We start from the raw sequence: 22,001 nt of genomic DNA on the forward strand, positions 1-22,001 counted from the left end.
TGGATTCGGGACCGGACCTGGACCGCATTGCTCGGGTTAACCCCCGGGTCCAGCACACCTGGCATCCTGTTTGGGAGCCTGCTTCCCCAGAGCAACAGCTGCCACCCAGGGGGAGCGTGTGGTGCCTCCCCCAGTCGCTGCCTTTGCTTCTGCACCACGGTGTACGGCAGGTACCTCATGCTGGAAACTTTGAGGGCGATCGCCTCCCCCAAAATCAACAACTTGCCACTGCCAATCATCCAGATTTTCACTTCTATTTTAGGGTTTCATTTTCTTAATTTTGGGTTTGGAAAAATAGTCTTATACATGGAAAAATACAGTATATATTTCATGGGAAATCCCCTTTTTTTATTTGGTGCTTTTCACCCTCACAAGTTTTTTTTGTGGGGGTGTAGTGGAGTTTTGTGTTCCAGTATGGCAGCAGGCAAGAGTCTTTATCCCCTCTCATTTTGTTTCCAACTGCATCTCTCCAGGTTTTTTTTTTTTCCAGCTGAAGGAATGACCTTCAGGATACTTTTTATTTCTTCTTCTTCTTCTTCAAGTGGGTTGGAATGGAGCTGTTCCCACCTTGAGGCCCAGAGAGCCAGCAGGCTTTGGGGGAGGAAATGATTTAATGCTTTTGCTATGCAGATAATGACCCACACAGGAGATGCTTTCTGGCAGGATCAACTGGTGCTTGATGGAGAAGTCATTGCCCTTCGAGTCTAAAAGTAACCGGTGGGAGACTAGGCATGTCTGCTCCGAGAGCTGCAATCCTTCCTCCCCACAGCTGAAGCAGCTCAAAGTTGGATTATGTTGCAGAGTTTCAGAGGCTCCAAGGTCAGAAGAGACCTTCTTCACCATAACATCAAAGGCGTGTAATCTTAAACCTACTTACCTGTAGGCTTGACTCCTTTTTTAACCATCTCCAGTTCCCAATTCTTGTAACAGACACTTGTATGTAAACATTAGTGGGAGATAATGTCTTGAGAGGCTTGCCTGCAGATTTAGGAACACAGGAAGTGGTCTTGTACCATTTCATAATATTTGTTCATCTAGCTCTGCATCATCTGTAGTGCCAGCTCCCCAGAGTCTCAGGCAGTGGAAGCTGGTACCCATTGGGACTGGGAGTGTGGAAGGCAAGGGAACCAACAGTAAGTGGATGTCTGGAGTGAGCCCGGAAGTAACCTGTTCCAGTACTTCTGGGTTTTGGTGGTCCGTAACCCAAAAAAATGCAACCTGAAGTGTCTGTAACCCGAGGTATGACTGTACTGCAACAATTGGAGCTTTTGGGTTTAGATAAAAGGCACAACGTGGGACACGGGTGGCGCTGTGGATTAAACCACAGAGCCTAGGACTTGCCGATCAGAAGGTCGGCGGTTCGAATCCTGCAAAATGTCTTCCAAAATGTTTCTAGAACAAAATGTCTTCCAACTGTTTCTAGAAAGTGCAGGTAGTTGGGTCCCTGTCATATCAACAGGAATACTTAGCAGAAGTGAGGTAGTATATTTGGACATCAGCATTTGAGCATAAGTACTTGCAGTGATGGGATGCAGGTGGCGCTGTAGATTAAACCACAGAGCCTAGGGCTTGCCGATCAGAAGGTCGGCGGTTCGAATCCCGCGATGGGATTCGTTGCTCGGTCCCTGCTCCTGCCAACCTAGCAGTTCAAAAGCACGCCAAAGTGCAAGTAGATAAATAGGTACCACTCCAGCGGGAAGGTAAACGGTGTTTCCGTGCGCTGCTCTGGTTCTCCAGAAGTGGCTTAGTCATGCTGGCCACATGACCCGGAAGCTGTACGCTGGCTCCCTCGGCCAATAAAGCGAGATGAGCGCCGCAACCCCAGAGTCGGTCACGACTGGACCTAATGGTCAGGGGTCCCTTTACCTTTAAAAGGCACAACAGAGGTGTGTGCAAGTATGCCTGGTGTAGAGAAAGTGTTGTGGGTTCAAGCCCCACATTGGGCGAAAGATTCCTGCATTACAGGGGGTTGTACTAGACAGAGCCGTCTTTCCCATTGGGCTTACTGGCACGTTGCACCAGGGCGCCAGTCTCTCAGGGACGCCCGGCGAATGGGGGAGCTGTGCGGCTTTGCCAGCGCCAGAAGCCTCCCCTTTCCCTACATGCCTGCCAGCTGCGTGTATATGGCTGGTGGGCATGCAGCTTCCTTCCCAAGCCTCCACAGGAAGAGAGTGATCCCCGCAGAGGCTTGGGGAAAGGTCGACAACCCTGGGAAACGGGGGGTGTGTGCCGGAGGGATCCTTGCACCACGGCGCCAGATATGCTTAAGACAGCCCTGGTACTAGATGATCCTTTGATGCTATGAAGCGATAAGTTTTTCTTCCCCTCTCCTAACTCTAGAACTCGGGGCCGTGCAATGAAAGTGAACATTGGAAAATTCAGGATGGACAATGAGAAGTGGTTCTTTGCACAGCTCAGAGCAAAACTCTGGAATTGGCTGCCACGTGAGGCAGTGATGGCCAGCAACATGGGTGATTTCAAAAGAGAACTGGGCAAATTTATGGAGATCAGGCCATCAATGGCTACCAGCCATGATGGCTAGGTTCTGTCTCCACTTTCAGAGAGAAGAGAAGAAGAAGAGGAGTTTGGATTTGATATCCCGCTTTATCACTACCCGAAGGAGTCTCAAAGCGGCTCACATTCTCCTTTCCCTTCCTCCCCCACAACAAACACTCTGTGAGGTGAGTGAGGCTGAGAAACGTCAGAAAACTGTGACTAGCCCAAGGTCACCCAGCAGCTGCATGTGGAGGAGCGGGGAAGCGAACCCGGTTCACCAAATTACGAGTCCACCGCTCTTAACCACTACACCACACTGGCAGTATGCCTCCCAGTTGCTGGGAATTGCAAGTGGTGAGAACTCTCTTGCACTCAGGTCCTGCTTCCCACTGGGACATCTGGGACATTGGGATGCTGGACTAGATGAGTCACTTCCTGACCCAGCAAGCTCCCTATGTTCTTACATGTGCTTCAAAGGAGGGTGGTGCTATAAGGAAAAACTGCTCCCTTTCCTTATGGGGTATTCCGGAGCCTGTATAAAGTCCTTAAGTGGGTTCCCTATCAGTAGGAGAAAACAGAGGTCAGCAAGAGAATATTGAGAGGCAAAGCAGCTAGTAAGCTTGATCTTTATTAAAGGAACGGTTGCAACAGGGTCCCCACTCACCACATGCAGGAGGGAGGAGAACCCTGAACAATGGTGCGCAAGCCCTTATATAGACTTTTGAAATTGTCCAAGACCACCCCCTAAAACATCATACAAGCATCATAGAAGGAGGCGGTCTACAGCAGAAATCCTTCCTGACAGGATACCTAATAATGGCCACTGATTGCATGACATGGGCAGCCTGGCTATTCTTTGGCGATGGTTAACACTTTAGTTTCTGAATTAACAGGCCACAGGCTCACCCTATTCATACACAAATGTACACTTTAAGACCGGCTTTGCAAGCAAAAAGACAACGGGAAGGCTTTCCCCATTTGCCTCCCTTACTGCAGAGGTATATTTGAGGTCATTGGGAGAGTCAAAAATGGGTTCAGGATTGCTGTCTCATACTATTTCAGAGACATGGTTCATATATTCATATATGTGTGCATTTGTGAACATTGTATATTTGGGACCTTAAAATTCTTATAACAGTGGGGTTCGGACATAATCATAAAATTGTTAGAGCTGGAAGGGACCACAAGGATCATATAGTCTACCCCCCGCTTCTTCACTTTGGCAAGATGTACTGTATTTCTCTTGTAAATTACAGAAATTAATTACTGCTAAATTTGTCTCTAAATATAAATGAGCATATTCAAATCTGTGTCCTCCACCTGCCCTTTTTTCAGTATGTAATGGACCTTATATATCCCTAGGCTATGCATCCACTCATTTCAACTGGTCTCAGTTACAGGTAAGTAGAATAAAGCTTAATAAAGAGCCCTACTGTCATCTGTGCTACTTAACCTGCAGAAACTGGTGATGTGCGGAATCTCTCCCTGAGAGTCTCTGGAGGTTGCCCATTATGGCAAGTAGAGTGCTGCTCCACCAGACTCCATCAGCCAACCCTTGCCTGCCTACATCCTTATTTAAGACGAGTCTTCGGCAGTCGCGCATCCGCCGAAGTGCTAAATTGCGTTTTGCGCATGCACAGAAGCACCGAATCACAACCCTCACGTGTGCAGACACTCCGTTGCGGGTTGCGAACGTGCATCCCGCACGGATCACGTTTGCAACCCGAGCGCCCACTGTATAACTATTTCCTGTAGAGACAGAAATGTTTGTTATTATTAGGGTAAGGAAGGATAACAGTGAAATGAAATATGAGAAAAAATAGCAGTGCGAACCCTGCTTTTCCCCTAACAAAGACAAGGGGGCTACCTCCGACTTGCTGTTGTAGCTGTCTTGTTACGTGGAAATTAAGCAGTCAAAACTTTTCCTAGCTGAGAGATAAGTAAAGGGAAAGGCTTTGTCTACTTAGTTTCCGCTGTTAAAGGCATAGGAGCAGGGCCAGTAAAATGACAGCACTTAACATTACCAAGAGGCATCGAATGAGGAGCTCCCAGAATCCACTTCTGCTGCAGACTACTTTGCTGATTAATAAAACGCTCTCTTCTGACACAGCTGGGGGATGTCTTTTTGAAAAAACACCATACTAACAGGAGACATAATATTGCTATTAACGTCTACTTGCTTCACTTCTGTTATTTGGATTTTTTAAAATTCCCATGACTGATCTTTGCCCCCCCCCCCCACTTAAAAAAAATAAAACATTATTCCCTTGCAAATTGCTCTCTGGTTCAATTATGGTCACTGATCTCTCCCCGAACAGCTTGGTTTTATAATTTGGAATCTGGCAGTCTGAGTGAAACGATGCCTTGTTTGGGTGGAAATTTCATTCCAAAATACCAAATGAGTCTCGAAGTTTTGAAATAGTGGACTGATTGCGTTCAGGATGTTATTCCACTCAGGAAAGTTAAGATTTCTACGCTATGGTACAAGAAGAAAAGAACCCCCCAGTTTACTAAGGGATTTTGACAACATGCCTGCTTCGTCTTGGGTTAAATAACTGTAAGATCACAATCCTAGTCATTACTTGCACCCAAGGGTCACAATCCAACCTAAGTACTTCTAAGCCCTGCTGATTTCAGCGGGTGAGTGTTAAGCATGTATTTAGAAATCAAAAGGATTTACAAGAATCATTTGGGCTGGATCTTGCCCAAGATTATGTAGTCCGGTCAACAATACTGAGTTCCCAGACCCTCCAAATGTCCCTATTTCCCAGGGAAAGACCTGGATTTACAGAAGCCATCCTTGTTTATGATTTGATCCCAGAGTGTCCCACTTTTACTTAGGATGTCCCTATTTTCATTGGAGAAATGTTGGAGGATATGGAGTTATGTGACCCCCGAGCCAAGGAGATAAGTAACTATACAGCCAGTAACTTTACGGCCAGTAAAGCAAGATGAGCACCGCAACCCCAGAGTCGTCCACGACTGGACTTAATGGTCAGGGCCCCCTTTACCTTTATTTTCATTGGAGAAATGTTGGAGGGTATGGAATCCACAGGGGACACAGGTGGCGCTGTGGGTTAAACCACAGAGCCTAGGACTTGCCAATCAGAAGGTCGGTGGTTCGAATCCCCGCAACAGGGTGAGCTCCCGTTGCTCGGTCCCAGCTCCTGCCAACCTAGCAGTTCAAAAGCACGTCAAAGTGCAAGTAGATATATAGGTACCGCTCCGGCGGGAAGGTAAACGGTGTTTCCGTGCGCTGCTCTGGTTCGCCAGAAGTGGCTTAGTCATGCTGGCCACATGACTCAGAAGCTGTACGCCGGCTCCCTTGGCCAATAAAGCGAGATGAGCACTGCAACCCCAGAGTAAGTCACGACTGGACCCAATGGTCAGGGGTCCCTTTACCTTTACCTATGGAATCCACAATCTTACATGTGAAGAGTTGCCAACTTTTTAATGATTTTGCTCTTGTTTCTTCAACAGCGACCTGTGCCTTGAGCAGTAGAAAGTGCAAAACCATACGAAAATGTTTCCCCTCTCCTAATCCCTCCCCCCTTCTGCTAGGTTACAGTTAAAGCCACAGGTACCAGGCCAGTTTTTAAAAGCTGGTAATCCCATGTGTCGATTTAACCAGTCAAGTTCCATGCCCACAGGGAGCGAAATGCTTCCCAGGAGAATGGGGAAAAAAACACCTGCTTGCGTTACTGGAATCAGAGCTCCTCGTCTTTCCATAGAAGAGTTAATATAAACCATGCTCCAACTGAGCATAGCATACCAGTCCACAACACTTTCGCTGCAGGATGCAGCGAGTGTGTTTAAAGAGCTTGCTTTTAATTCACAGATACGCTCCGATCATTTTAATGAAACAAAGCCGCCTTTACAGCCTGCGCAACCGGCTCGTTTAGCTGGGTTTTTATGGTCGCTCTGCATCAGTGGAGCAGTGAAAATCACCTGGAGCACAACAACGAACGTTTACAGTTCCTTTCCTCTGAGGTTTGCCCATATAGTGTGTACCAAGCTGTTGTTACCAAAGGCCACTTGCTTTAAGTCCCAATGCAGCTTGAGTGACACTCCTGGTTTTCAGCTGTACTCGGGGTTTTGGCTGACAAACAGTGCTTGGCATATAGGGCCATAGCTTGAGTTAGTATTTGTTCCAGAGAAAAAAGCAGCAAGGGGCTTTTGTGGGTAGGATGGCTGAAGGCCGTGGTTGGTGCTTTCTGGGGCATTTTTACAACTTACTTACGGTGCAGTCTTGACTGTGTCTACTCTGAAGTAATTCCTACTGAATTCAGTGAGGCTTGCTCTCAGGTGACCAATAATAATAATAATAATAATAATAATAATAATAATAATAATTAAAAAAAATTGTATCCCACCCTGCCCAGCTGAGGCCAGGCTCAGAGCGGCTAACATCATAAAAACAACACAATATGCATAAAAACAGACACCAGTTAATTAAAATACACTAGTGTTGTATTGTAACTAAGGGTTAGGATTGCAGTGTTGGTCTACAGTCATACCTTGCATCTCAAATGCCTTGGCTCCCAAACAAATCAGCTCCCGAATGATCAAAACCCAGAGGTGAGTGTTCCAGTTTTGAACGATTTTCGGAAGCCGAATGTCTGGCATGGTTTCTGATTGGCTGCAGGACATTCCTGAAGCCAATCGGAAGCCGCGTCTTGGTATGACTGTATTTGCTGAGAGAGACGGTGAATACAGTGTGATTCTCAGTCTTCCTTGGGTAAATAAGAGATTGTTTTCATTTGTTTTTGAGAATGGGGGAAACAAATGGGAAATGGTGGACTACCTCTGAAGGTGCAATTCTTGTTGCAACAGCTTGTGTTGACTGCCTTGCACCGAGGCAGAGGAGAAACTTGGGCAAGGGTGTTCTAAAAGTCTCCCTGCAATGTCCCAACCCTTAAATCCACTTAGGTCCCCTGACCATTAGGTCCAGTCATGGCCGTCTCTGGGGTTGCAGCGCTTGTCTCACTTTATTGGCCAAGGAAGCTGGTGTACAGTCATGTGGCCAGCATGATTAAGCCGCTTCTGGTGAACCAGAGCAGTGCACAGAAACGCCGTTTACGTTCCCACTGGAGTGGTACCTATTTATCTACTTGCACTTGGACGTGCTTTTGAACTGCTAGGTTGGCAGGAGCAGGGACCGAGCAACAGGAGCTCACCCCATCACAGGGATTCAAACCGCCGACCTTCTGATCGGTAAGTCCTAGGCTCTGTCGTTTAACCCACAGCGCCACCCATGTCCCTTAAATCCACATAGGTGGTCCTTAAAAATCACCAGCTGATTCTGCAGCAACAAGAAAAGGGCAGCCCTTTATAGAGCCCAGTATAGTAATCTAGCCTGGTGGTTACCAGCACATGGACTGCAGTGGGAACAATCATTTGTTTAAGGTGCTGAGATTTTTTAGGATACCCCCGATTCCCCTCACAGAGCTACAGTTAAGGGATGGGTGTCTTCTAACACTCCCAGGATCCTCTGAAGGAAGCCAAGGCTGTTTAACGTGGTATGACACTGCTTTACATGTACAGTGCAGACAGAGCCAATGTATAACCTTTCCACAAACAAATCAGAACGAATGTTCAGCCAACAGCAGATGTCATATAACCTTCCCCACAAACTTTGTGCAGACAAATGTCTGGAAAGAACCCATATGGTTTAATCCCATGGCTTTCACATACCAGCCGAAGACGTTTTCATGGAGCCGTTCAAAGCAAGGTTTCGGGCTTTCTGCAAAACGTTTTAACAGAAAAGCAATCCGTTTCAATGTTCTGCCGCTATTTATTTTGATGCATGTTAGAATTCCCAATAAACTATTTATATTTTTTTTAAAAAGGAATAAGACAGCTTTATTTGTATCAGCTGAGCATCAAAACATCTTGCAAGGCTGCCCAGAAGAATGGCAAACGTTAGGAGCCTACGTGAGTTTTAGTGTTTGCTTTTAATATTTCTCACAGGCATGTTTTAACTCTTCAGGGAGATGCTTCTGCAGCCAAAATAATATGGGAAGTGGTAACTTGGGTCCTGCGTGGTGGAGTTACTGCCAGATCCGCTGCTCCTTAGTTACTTTGGCCCCATAAACAGATCTCTGGGGTATGTGTCTTGTGTGTGGAAGCCTGGGAAACTTGTACATACAAACACTGAGAGACTGAGATTTGTACACAAGAGTTCTGTTCAAGATTTAAACTGTGTTCGCCAAAGTTGAGCCCTAGCTCTCTTTGAGGTGGAAAATCTGGGTCTGGGCTGCCCCACTCCAGAATGCAAGCAGGAGCTCACTTGGTCGAATGTTTATACATTCAAAACAAAATAATAATAATAATAATAATAATAATAATAATAATAATAATAATAATAATAATTTATTTGTACCCCGCCCATCTGACTGGGTTTTCCCAGCCACTCTGGGCAGCTTCCAACAAAGATTAAGAATACATTAAAATGTCACACATTAAAAACTTCCCTGAGCCTTCAGATGTTTTCTAAATGTCAGGTAGTTGTTTATCTATTTGACATCTGGTGGGAGGGCGTTCCACAGGGTGGGCGCCACGACCGAGAAGGCCCTCTTCCTGGTTCCCTGTAACTTCACTTCTCGCAGTGAGGGAAACGCCAGAAGGCCCTCAGCGCTGGACCTCAGCATCCGGGCAGAACGATGGGGGTGAAGACGCTCCTTCAGGTATACGGCATGTAGAAAACTTGAATGTCAAGGAGATGGGGTCTTGCATAGCCTTTCTACCAATATCTATAGGTGTTTTTTTGTTTGTTTGTTTTGTGTGTGTGTTTTTACAACGGGACTCACCTGGAAGAATATGCAGCTAACTGGGGCCAGCATTATCCAATCACAGAGCTTAGGTATAGTGTAATTAATACCACAGACTGGAGTCCTCCATACACCAAGATATTTGTTGGGGCATGGGGTAGAAAAGGAGCAATACATATGTTTGCTATGTTGTTTAATGTGACCTACATGCCCTCCTCTTCCCTGACCCCAAAAGCTGGGTTTTTGCAAAATCTCCCAGCAATGAGTTCCACAGATCAATTGCCCGTCTGTGCACAGAAAAGCTCCCTTGCCTCCAAATAAGATTTCCTGTACTTATAAGCTCACAATGTGTCTTCTGATACGTGGGAACGGGATGTGGTGGAGCAGATAAAGAACCAAGTAAATGATTTAGTCCTTTGGCTTGTTTTATGAGGTTTCTTCCTCCCCAAAAAAGTGGAAATAGTTATGATTAACTGAGAGAGAGAGAGAGAGAGAGAGAGAGAGAGAGAGAGAAGGGACTCACAATATCTTTGTAAGAAAGGATACACATTTATCGTTGGAGAAAGTCCAGGTTTTTCTACAAAACTGCAGGATATTGCTGTGAATAACAATTCACCCCTTATTTATTTTGGAAAAATGACATCTGGAAAATGGGAATGGCTCCAGTTAATTCCCTTACCTTGAAATATCAGTAGACACAAGGGTATTTTGAGATCATATTCTGCTTTTAAAAGGGGAGAGAAAAGAACAAACAACTTATAGAGTCACATGCCATAAAGACTGCCTTCCAATAATGTGAAAGGTCTTTGGTGCTTAATGCTATAAATTCCGAGCAAATTCGGAGCAGGAGCTAGAGTTTTGCACTTAAGAGCTCCCTGAAGGCAGGTGCTGCTACACATATGTCAAGGATAAGGGCTGGGTAGGACTTCTCCGCTCAGGGACCCGATCCACACGTGCAGCTGGTCCACACAAGCATTTACATCACTTGAAAACTGAACTGCCGCAGTTTGAATGCCATCTGAATGGGGATTCTTCCTGCTTCCTCCAATGAATGCAAACTGCAAAGGCAGGGCTCCCAATCTGGATTGGCGCTGGCTGACTGCAGTGGGAGCAATGTGTTTATTTTATTTTATATGCCACCTTCTCCCACTGCAGAATCCAAAGTAGCTAATGGAATAGATTAAAACAGATACAATTAAAGGCACACCATAAATATAAACAATGCGAAACAAATTAAGTAGCCCTATTAAAAAGACATAATGGGAAACACTTAAAACCATTTAAAAGCCCACAAATGCAACAGTCAGCCTCAGAAGACCCTGCCGCAACAGCCATTTGTTTTTATTTTTAACATAACTTTATCGAAATTCATAATGTACTGAATGTACATAATATAGGTAAAGGTAAAGGGACCCCTGACCGTTAGGTCCAGTTGTGGCCGACTCTGGGGTTGCGGTGCTCATCTCGCTTTACTGGCCAAGGGAGCCGGCGTACAGTTTCCGGGTCATGTGGCCAGCATGACTAAGCTGCTTCTGGCGAACCAGAGCAGCGCACGGAAATGCCGTTTAGCTTCCCGCCGGAGTGGTACCTATTTATCTACTTGCACTTGGACGTGCTTTCGAACTGCTAGGTTGGCAGGAGCAGGGACCGAGCAACGGGAGCTCACCACGTCACGGGGATTCGAAACGCCAACCTTCTGATTGGCAAGTCCTAGGCTCTGTGGTTTAACCCACAGCGCCACCCGCGTCCCAAATAATATACACATTCTTAATTCGACAAAAACGAACACAACCATGTACTAATACTGTACTCTTCTTTGGATTCACAAAAATTGAACTTAGTTTAAATTTATACAATCTCTTTTTCCCTATCTTTTTACTAACACAAAATAGAATTCCTATCATTTCCCGGTGTAAACTTTCTTTGTAGTGTTGAATGTACTTAACATTATTACCTTACTCTTTCTGTATTTTCTAACACCTCCTTACAACAGTTTGTACTCATTACCTTCTTTCTGAACAATTACTTTAAATAAGGGTCATTCAAATGCTGTCATAGATATTATACCACTATTATATTTCTGTAAGTAACGCTTATACATATCCCATGTTTGAATAAATGATTGTCTTGTACTGCCTCTCAGTCTGCTGGTCAATTGCGCCATTTCCGCATATTCCTGTAATTTGCTGCAACAGCCATTTAATAGGCAAAGGCTGGATGGAATGAAAAGGTCTTTACTTGCTGTGAAAGGAAAGCAGAGTGGGAACCAGCATAGTCTGCCGTGGAAGGGAGTTCCACAATTTGGGAGCAGCCACCTAGAAGGCCCTGTCTTGTGCCATCACCAAATGTGCCTATGAAGGTGGTGGGACCAACACAGAATCATAGAGTTCAAAGGGATGCCAAGGGTCATCTAGTCCAACCCCTTGCAATACAGGAATCAAGGCAGTAATCGACTGGATTTGTGCTTTTGTCCCCCCTCCCACCCCCGGTAAGTAGTTCCCAGGCTGGGGATGCTCCATGATCCATCTTTGTCCCTGGAGGCAGAAGCCCAGAATGCTGCACCCAAGAAGCTCAGTTCAGCCAGAACTCTGTACATGCCCCAAGACTAGGTGTATAAGTCACCCTTGCTCTGTGCAATGGCAGCATCATTGCAATCACCAAGGAAATCTTCTGGTGTAAGCTGTAGGCATTTGCAAGTTGCAAGGAGGAGGTTAAAGGTAAAGGTAAAGGGACCCCTGACCATTAGGTCCAGTCGTGGCCGACTCTGGGGTTGCGGCTCTCATCTTGCTTTATTGGCCGAGGGAGCCGGCATACAGTTTCCGGGTCATGTGGCCAGCATGACTAAGCCACTTCTGGCGAACCAGAGCAGAGCACGGAAACGCCGTTTACCTTCCCGCTGGAGCGGTACCTATTTACCGTATCTACTTGCACTTTGATGTGCTTTTGAACTGATAGGTTGGCTGGAGCAGGGACCGAGCAATGGGAGCTTACCCCGTCACGGGGATTTGAACCGCCGACCTTCTGATTGGCAAGTCCTAGGCTCTCTGGTTTAACCCACAGTGCCACCCGTGTCCAAAGCAGGAGGTTACACTGCCCCAATTTCCTCAGTGCCTGTGTAATAATGTCAGCAACACCGACAGTTCAACCAGTGAAGAGAGGCTGTTGCACTTGGGTCCTGTTTTCGGGCTTCTCACTTGCGTTGGGTTGGCCTCTGCGTGGACAAGATGCTTGACTAGATGAGCCACTGGTGTGACCCAGCAGGTTCTCATGCTCTTAATCTTCCCTTGTGAGTAAATGGTTTCTACCTGGCAACCACACCCTGTGCCAATTAAATTCCCATTTGCTGGGAATTGCAGGTGCGCAGAGTGTTGTTGCGCTCATGTGCTGCTAGCAGCCTTTCTCAACCTGTGGGTCCCCACAGATGTTGTTGAACTGCAACTCCCATCACCCCTAGCTAGCAAGGCCAGAGCTCAGGGATGATGGGAGTTGTAGTCCAACAACATCTGGGGACCCACAGGTTGAGAATGGCTGGCCGTTTTGAGAACAGCATGATGAACCAAATGGGACTTTGACCTGGTTCAGCAGGCCTCTCTTATTTTCTTAAATTAGGTTTCTGCATTTCTCAAGGACTTCCCAAATGCTCTCCTTTTCAGCGAAGGACAAAACACCTTGCAACCAACCAACCAACCAACCAAACAAACAAACAACAGACCACATGCCGTATTAGCTCCTACACTTTCCGCATTGGATTCCCCTCTAACCCTTTTAACAATTCCCTCACCCCACCCAAACCATGTGTATACACATTCCTGCAAACTCAGGATTGCACTTCATGCAGCTGATGAAGTGAGCAGCAAGATTATGCCAAAATCAATTTGTTATTTAAGGGGCCGCAAGACTCTTACTTATTTATATTTGCAACCTGCTCTTCATTAAGAACAATCCCGGAGGGAGGATTATTGCAATGGTTGGTTTTGCAAGGCATTGTGCTCTTCCCACTGCTAGTGTCAACATGTTCGGAGTATAATGTTTATGGGATGGCGGCTTACAAATAAATCTGATGATGGTTTGTTGGCAGGTGGTAGTGTGAGTGCCACATATCTTGGTGGTGTTTTTGTGTTGGGCGTGCAGCTAACAGGGAAAGGGGCTTTAGACTTGTTGCTCTTGCACTGGGGAACCCCGTTCCACTGATAATGAGAGATTCAGCCATTCTGTGTTGTAGATATTTATTGAGGACACCCAGAAAATATGTGTGGATCTGCATCTACAAGCCCCCTCCCCAAGCAGAGAATATGTCTTGAATGGAGGGAAATGATGTCCACATCCTCTCCCAAATCTCAGACACAACAGAGGATGATTATGAATAGTCTGGTGTGATGTACTCTGCACATGGGCAGAAACTGTTACTTTCCGTTTTCAAGACTGTCCACGCATTGCAAATATGTTCTGTTGTGCTCTGCTGTGTGTTGGCACAGTGAAAAAAATCAATTTTTTTTGTCTATTGGTCCAAATACTTTGTTCCTTTACTTTAGAGAAGTGATAATGAGTTTTTAAATTGATTTTTTGGTAAGGAAAACCACATGCAAGTTTTCCCCACATTTTAAAAGTTTTTTTTAGTGTGCTTAGTTTATTGGCAACAGATGTGCAGGTGTCAACAATACATGAATTCAAAAACTTACGTCATGTGGTATGGCTTAATTTCTAGATAAGAGGTCAGTTTTGCCTGAAAATCATACTTGTGCTGTCTTACAAGGAAACTATTTCCCTGTCCATAGATAAGCAGAGAATAATTGATTTCCTGTAGAAAGGAGACAGTGGTACTCTGCACATGCCTAATAGCACACTTTCCAAAATAACTGCTGTTGCGATGAGAACAGCAAGGTTAAAAAATGCACCCCGTCCCAAGTCAAAATGTTGCCAGCTACAACTGGCGCGCGCGCGCGCACACGCATACGGATAAGAGCGTGGGAAGGGAGAGGTTAACAAGTGATGAAATCCAAGCAGCATTTCAGTGCAATGCTCCAGGGCACAAACCTACGAATGGACCAATGGCCTGAAGTTCAAGACAGGCACAAATCGGCCAAGCAGCGGTGAACCTGCCATCCAGGGGAGGCTTACGCGGTTCCTGTACTTCCTTTAAGGGAGAAAGGTTAAGCGCAGTGGATGACTATTTAACCCTCCTACCCAAAGCGGGGGCGAAGGACACAGACATCGCGTTCAAGCCGAAGGGGAGCTGCAGCCAAGCGCTTGCTTATGCAATCCGCAAGCAGATTTCCTCAAAGCCTTCCTTCCAGAACAGCTTTGATTGCCTGTTTCCACCAATGCCAGCCTCAAGGCACGTTTCTTGCCTCTTTGCATGGGCTTGCATTAAGTACAGTGGTACCTCGGGTTAAGAACTTAATTTGTTCTGGAGGTCCGTTCTTAACCTGAAACTGTTCTTCACCTGAAGCACTTTAGCTAATGGGGCCTCCCGCTGCCGCCGCACCGCCGAAGCACGATTTCTGTTCTCACCCTGAAGCAAAGTTCTTAACCTGAAGCACTATTTCTGGGTTAGCGGAGTCTGTAACCTGAAGCGTCTGTAACCCGAGGTACCACTGTACTGCATCAAGTACTAGGCATATATACCCACATGCTCCTTGTTTTTTAATCATTCCCCTAGGCCTGCATTTAAAGACACACAGACCACCTTTGCTTCTTCCTGGGCTGCTCCACCGTGCATCATCGCAGCCCTTGAGTGACAGCCCGCGTGGCCCAAATGACAAGAGAGAGAAGCGGAGAGGGGAGGGGGGGGTAACAAAAAAAAGAAAAAAAAGAGCGAGAAGGAGCTCGTGCCTCTCCAGCTCGCGCCAACTCCGCCCAATCCGCAGCCCCGGCGGCGAGAAGCCGCCTCCGGATTGGCTGCCGCGGCTCACGCGAGCCGAGCCGGCAAACCGCCCCTCGGCCCGGCCGTATACACAGCGCGCGCGAGAGGCGGTTGACCGCGAGTAACCTCGGCGGTTTGGGCCGCCCCGCGCGACCTTTCTCCTGCATTGGCCGTGACGCGCTCGGGGCCTCCCCCTCCCCCCGAGCCCCCCTCCGCCAGAGAGAGAGAGAGAGAGAGAGAGCGGCTGCGGGCCAAGATGGCGGCGCTGAGCAAGTCCATCCCTCACAGCTGCTACGAGATCGGGCACACCTGGCACCCCCGCTGCGGACGGGCCTTCGCGGACATCACCCAGGGGGCGCTGCTCGAATCCCTCCGCATCTACGGGACCCTCTACCTGGTGAGGAAGGGCCCACCCCCTCTTCTCCTGCCACCCCTCCCCCGGGGGTGGGGAAATGAAGGGAGCCAAATAAAATATTTGAGGCTCCCCCCAAGTGGAGGGGCATTGCCATTCGAATGGTGTATGTGTCTGCCCCCCCCCCCCACGCCTTGGCATCGATTATGTGGGGCAGGGCTTGCTTGTTCCTCTCTCTCCCCCCCCCCCCCCAATATTGCATTCAACTTGGCACCCCTGGTATGGAGGTGGGACGGTGCCCTTTGGGGTGTGGGAGGCGTTAGACTGGGTTCCTGAAGAGGAGTGGGGTATGGCAGGCTGGTGGCAATGGTGGCATGGTGAAGGGGAAAATGATAGGTATAGGTATATAGGGAGGGGGTGTTCAAATGGCCCCTTGGAGAGGAATGGGGATGGAGGACAGGTAGGAGGCAATGGTGGGAAGGGGGAAGAAGAAGCAGGAAGGATTTGTAGGTATGCGCTGTGGGTTAAACCACAGAGCCTAGAACTTGCCGATCAGAAGGTCGGCGGTTTGAATCCCCGCGACGGGGTGAGCTCCCATTGCTCGTCCCTGCTCCTGCCAACCTAGCAGTTCGAAAGCATGAAGTGCAAGTAGATAAATAGGTACCACTCCGGCGGGAAGGTAAACAGCGTTTCCGTGTGCTGCTCTGGTTCGCCAGAAGCAGCTTAGTCATGCTGGCCACATGACCCAGAAGCAGTACGCCGGCTCCCTCGGCCAATAAAGCGAGATGAGCGCCGCAACCCCAGAGTCATCCGTGACTGGACCTAATGGTCAGGGGTCCTTTTACCTTTAGTTTTCTAGATCTGTAGGGAGGGTATTCAAAAGGTCCCTTGGAGAGGGATGGAGATGAAAGACTGGTGGCGATGTTGGGGTGAGAAGCAGCAAAGATATACTGTATAGGTATATATAGATCTATAGGGAGGATATTAAAATTGTTCCTTGTCAGACTGGTGGCGATTGAGGGGGGGGGGAGAAGAAGGGTAGGTGGCATTTGGGGTGGGAAGGTATTAAAATGGGTTATTGAAGAGGGATGTGTGGCAATTGCTGGGTAGGGTGTCATTTGAAGGCTGGAAAGGGGCAAAGGGGGAGGGAAAAAGGATACCACTGGGAGTCAAACATTTGATGAATCAGACCACTCCATCCAGCTTTCTGACTGTAAGAGCTGTTTGACAGTGGGATGGACCACAGGTGGTGGATGCTCCTTTTTTGGAGGTTTCTAAGCAGAGGTTGGATGGCCACCTGTCATGGATGCTTTAGTTGAGATTCCTGCATTGCAGGTTGTTGGGCTAGATGGCCCTCAGGATTCTTTCTAACTCTACAGTTCTGGTGGAGGGACCTTCCCAGGTCTACATGGAAATGCTGGGGATTGAACCTGGGATCTTCTGCATACAGTACAGTTGTTTGGCTACTGAGCTGTGGCCCAAATGTGTTGGAAGCTGACCCACATCAAGTCAGACCATTGGTCCATCTAGTTTAGTATTGTCCATGCTGACTGGCTGCTGCTGGCCAGGGGTTCAGATGGGGGGGAGCCTGTCATTACTGCTAGAGTTGATGTGTGATCCTGGTTAAGATTTTGAGTTTAGGAAGTTGGGGAATGCAGAAGGATGCTTTCAGATCAAACTTATCAGCCCAGCCCAATATTTAGTCCAAGTGGTTCTCCAAGATCTCAGGCAGAGTTCTTCCCCAACCTGCTACCTAATCTTTTTAACAAGGTGCAAGGGACTGCATCTTGGATATTTTTCATGCAAAACATCATATGCTATACCACTGAGCTGTGGCCCCAGTGCATTTGCTCATACAAGCAGAGTTTGGTTCTAACAAATTTTTCGGCAGGTCAGATAGTGGTAGGCATACATGAAGGTTGAAAGATGAAGGGGGAAAGGATCTGGCTTTGCAGACAGAGGATCTAAAGTTCAGTCCTTGACATCTTTGGGTAAAAGGATGTAAGGTGTCAGGGCTGGGAAAGACTTCTGTTGAGGACTGAGCCACTGCTGGTCAGTACTAGATGAAATTGGCCATTAGATTAGATTGTTTTGTTGTTTTTGCTTTTGAAGGATAATAGTTAATTCATTTCCGAATGTATTTGGCTGTTGTAATTAGTCCATGTTTAGATTTCGGTATCACTTTTGGTGTCTTGCAAACATTTAATTAGTTTGCTCAAGGCTGTTCGTTATGAAATAGCAAAGAGTTTGGTGCAGTTAGCAGTTAATCCCTTTGAACTTAGCGGGATTTACTACTGAGTAAACATGCATTGAATTGTGTCCATAAACACATTTAACTGTTGGATTGTGATGTGTAATCTGAAGAAAAGCAGCATGTCTCAAAAGTGTTCTTAGTTGTGTGTTTTTTAAAGACTATTACAGTATGAGCTAGAGCAAGCCAATTCAACACCAGGCCCACAACTGATTCCTTTGCCTGACTGTTCTTCTGGAGGAGTTCACAATACCTATTGTTTCTGTTCCTTTTCTACTTTTTGTGGGAACCTTGAAGCCTGACAGGTACAAGTGAGAATGGGAGTATTATCCCTTATCTCCCTAGAGTTGGAGGCATATGGTCTTTCTGCTGAATCCAGCCATATTGGGAATCTCACTGTGCCTCTGATACTTTTTCACTCTGTGAATTACTGGGGCAGGGCAGGGGTGGGGAGAAGGGGTAGCATGGAGTAGAGAGATCTGTGGGTGTGAAAAGAGAGGTTGAGTAGTGGAGATGGAGGTGGAGAGAGAGAAAATGTATGGGATTTAGAGAAAAAGAATTAATTGAGAAATAGTAAATAGAAATGGGGACCTGTGGTTAGGGTAGCAGAAGGAGGATCAAACAGAAGAGGTTTGCCATGGGAGAAGGAGAAAGACAGAGGAATGTGGGGTGAGATTGCTTGTGAGTCTTTCTCAGCTCTTAGGTAGGAGGGAAGATGCCAGTTGGGTGAAAGAGACTTACAAGTACTGTATTGCTTCACTGTTAAGGAAGTGCTGTACACTATTTAGGATCACACCACAAAGGAGTGTTTCTTCTGTGGCTATGCATGTAGGTGGCATCTTTCATGAAAGAACCAATATGTTTTCTTGAAAGCAAGATGCATTAAGAAGAATTAATATTGTTGAATTAATAGGTTGAAGCTAGGTTTCTTTGATAAAACTGGGGTTTCTTCCCAAGTGCTGCTGTTTCCCCCCCATCATTTGATAAACGTATGGTAATTTCAGATATCACTGAAGAATGCATGGGTGAGAAGATGGAGATTTTTGTTGTTGTAACAATAGTTTTTAAAGAGAGATTTTTGTGTGTGCATTCTAAAAATGGATATCATTATATGGAGAGAGTCATCCTGCACCTTGACATGACATTCAGATTGAAGGTGGTCTCCATCTTCCATGGATCACAGAAGCTGATTCTATTTCCTTTCATTCCCAGCCTTCCCATTCTTTCAAGAATGCCCAGACTAATGTGTGGAGACTGTGCTGTAAATGCTCTCTCAGACATGTTTCCTCTCTGTGTTCTTTCACCCTAGACCTCTAGGTTACAAAGTCCTTTTGCACCACCGCTTCCTGACTCAGACTATGCATCCATCAAGCCTATAACACACACCATCTCTCTAAGCCTCCCCACATCACAGCATACCCCATTAGATCTTCAGTTGTGTGTGCAGCATTCTCCATTAACTCCCCACCTGCTGAGATCTGAAGGGCATCTACATGGAAGTCTGTCTCCTTTCACTAGACGCTACAAACTGGGATTATTTGCTTCTGTAGAGGCGACCTTCAGTAGGAGAGCATTTCAGCAAATGCTCGCCTCTCTTAGATTTCAACACTGACAGTATATTCCTGCTCTATAGGAACTAAGCTAAGGTACATCCCATTAGTGGCTGAATGTCAAAGATAATTTGGGTGAAAGTGCATTCTTTCTGGGATAGAGTGAATGAGGCATCCAGAGCTCCCCCTGCTTGCCAGTGTTATACTTTCATATGTATACTCATGAGAAGTATACTCGCTGCACTGTTGAATCTAAGCTCGTTTGGGACCTTTTTTGAGTTATGTATGTGTGATTCTGGCGGGCTCTGAATTGCTGGCTTTTTGTTGAAGTCTCACCTCCTTGATATCTGTCTACTAGTGGCTTGGCTGTGGATGAAAACTGGGAAGGGGCCAGCAGGACTGGGGTAGTCATTAAAAATTGGAGGGAGGGATTAACCCATTAGTGGATAGATACCTCCTTTATCCCACTAGTGAACGTACTTTCAAAGTAAATACCCACGCTTGCTTTCTCAGAAGTAAGTCCTATTGACATAGTTAAGGATTGCTTCCAAGTAAGTGTGCATCGGTGCCTGGCGTGCTCTGGTCCATGGGGTCACGAAGAGTCGGACACGACTAAACGACTAAACAACAACAACAAGTGTGCATAGGATTACAATATCGAAAGACTGAAAAGTTTGTTTCCTTTGATTCAACTCTATAATTCTATGATTCTAGGACTCTAACCCATTATATTGTAAGTGCCTTTGCAAAGGCAGTTGAAACTAGTATAAAGTTGCCTGTGGGAATTTAAAGATGATTCTTCAAACTGGAGCACAAAGTACTTTGTCCAGTAATTAATTAGTATGTTCTATGCAGTAGCTGCAAACTGGATTTTGAAGGGCCAGAGGAACTAGAGACCAAATTGCAAACATGCGCTGAATTATGGAGAAAGCTAGAGAGTTCCAGAAAAACATCTACTTCTGCTTCATTGACTATGCAAAAGCATTTGACTGTGTTGATCACAGCAAACTATGGCGAGTTCTTAAAGAAATGGGAGTGCCTGATCACCTCATCTGTCTCCTGAGAAATCTCTATGTGGGACAAGAAGCAACAGTCAGAACTGGATATGGAATAACTGATTGGTTTGAAATTGGGAAAGGAGTAAAGGTAAAGGTACCCCTGCCCATACGGGCCAGTCTTGACAGACTCTAGGGTTGTGTGCCCATCTCACTCTATAGGCCGGGGGCCAGCGCTGTCCGCAGACACTTCCGGGTCACGTGGCCAGCGTGACAAGCTGCATCTGGCGAGCCAGAGCAGCACACGGAACGGCGTTTACCTTCCTGCTAGTAAGCGGTCCCTATTTATCTACTTGCACCCGAGGGTGCTTTCGAACTGCTAGGTTGGCAGGCGCTGGGACCAAGCAACAGGAGCGCACCCCGCCGCGGGGATTCGAACCGCCGACCTTTCGATCGGCAAGTCCTAGGCGCTGAGGCTTTATCCCACAGCGCCACCCGCGTCCCGGGAAAGGAGTACGACAAGGCTATATATTGTCTCCTGCTTATTTAACTTAAATGCAGAATTCATCATGTGAAAGGCTGGACTGGCTGAATCCCAAGTTCTAAGAATTGATGCCTTTGAATTATGGTGCTGGAGGAGACTCTTGAGAGTCCCAGGGACTGCAAGAAGATCAAACCTATCCATTCTGTAGGAAATGAGCCTTCAGTGCTCACTGGAAGGGCAGATCCTGAAGCTGAGGCTCCAATACTTTGGCCACCTTATGAGAAGAGAAGACTCCTGGAAAGGACCCTGATGTTGGGAAAGATTGAGGGCACAAGGAGAAGGGGGTGACAGAGGGCGAGATGGTTGGACAGTGTTCTCGAAGCTATCAGCATGAGTTTGACCAAACTGCAGGAGGCAGTGGGAGACAGGAGTGCCTGGTGTGCTCTGGTCCATGGGGTCATGAAGAGTCGGACACAACTAAATGACTAAACAACAACAATGCAGTAGCTAAACTTTTAAACTTGTGTCTGGCTAAAATGTTCCCCATATGATCACAGTTTTGGAATGCCTGATACATTCTGGTCTGGAAGAAGTAGTTTAACAGCTGCAAGAAGTTCTACAAAAATACTCATTTTGTTAGCCAAAGTTCATGAATTGGTTAGGGGTTTAATTCAAATCTCATTCTTAGAGTATGATTTCCATGTATGCCAATGTGAGCTCGTTGGCAGAACAGTGAAATAAAAAATGTAATACATAAATAAACTTGAATTGGCTTATCTCTTTCAGATTGCTGCAATTCTCCGGAAACGAAAACTAGATTATTATTTGCACAAACTGCTCCCTGAGATCCTACAATCAACATCCTTTCTGACAGCAAATGGAAGTTTGTATATTGCATTTTTCTGCATTTTAAGGTTGGTTTAACTTCATTTTACATCTTTGCCAAACTTTGCGGATGGTAAAATAGCATTTTCTGTAATTAATGTTGACTTGTGGAATGAATTTATTTATTTGAAAAATTCTTACCTTATTCTTCAGCTGCAAAAAACATTCGCAGATTGGCATACACATGCCAATAATAAGACTGTCCCTGCCTTTAGGCTTATAATCTAATGCACATAACACAAAAGAAAAAGTGATTAGGAGGAAGGAGGAAAAGAGCATGCTGATAGTGGTTAGAAAATTCTTGTGTTTTCTCTAAAAAGGAAGCAAAATCCTTCTGCTCCTTCTGTGGCTGATG

At 46.3% G+C, this 22,001-nt stretch overlaps 1 protein-coding gene across 2 annotated transcripts in view; it reads left to right on the forward strand.

Annotated features, from left to right (window-relative positions):
• TMEM135 (transmembrane protein 135) overlaps nt 1-22,001 on the forward strand; it is a 185,977-nt gene that overhangs the window by 4,926 nt on the left and 159,050 nt on the right. Inside the window, exons 1-2 of one of the 2 annotated variants that reach the window (XM_028726020.2) lie at nt 15,244-15,526; nt 21,548-21,675. In XM_028726020.2, the coding sequence (XP_028581853.1) occupies nt 15,386-15,526; nt 21,548-21,675 (269 nt within the window). In that variant the 5' untranslated portion in view covers nt 15,244-15,385. Of the gene's footprint in view, nt 1-15,243; nt 15,527-21,547; nt 21,676-22,001 lie in introns of those variants that run through there. The other variant, XM_077926976.1, reaches the window with a different exon arrangement.

This window comes from Podarcis muralis, chromosome 4 (assembly GCF_964188315.1).
Source record: "Podarcis muralis chromosome 4, rPodMur119.hap1.1, whole genome shotgun sequence".
In the NCBI taxonomy this organism is placed as follows: domain Eukaryota; kingdom Metazoa; phylum Chordata; class Lepidosauria; order Squamata; family Lacertidae; genus Podarcis; species Podarcis muralis.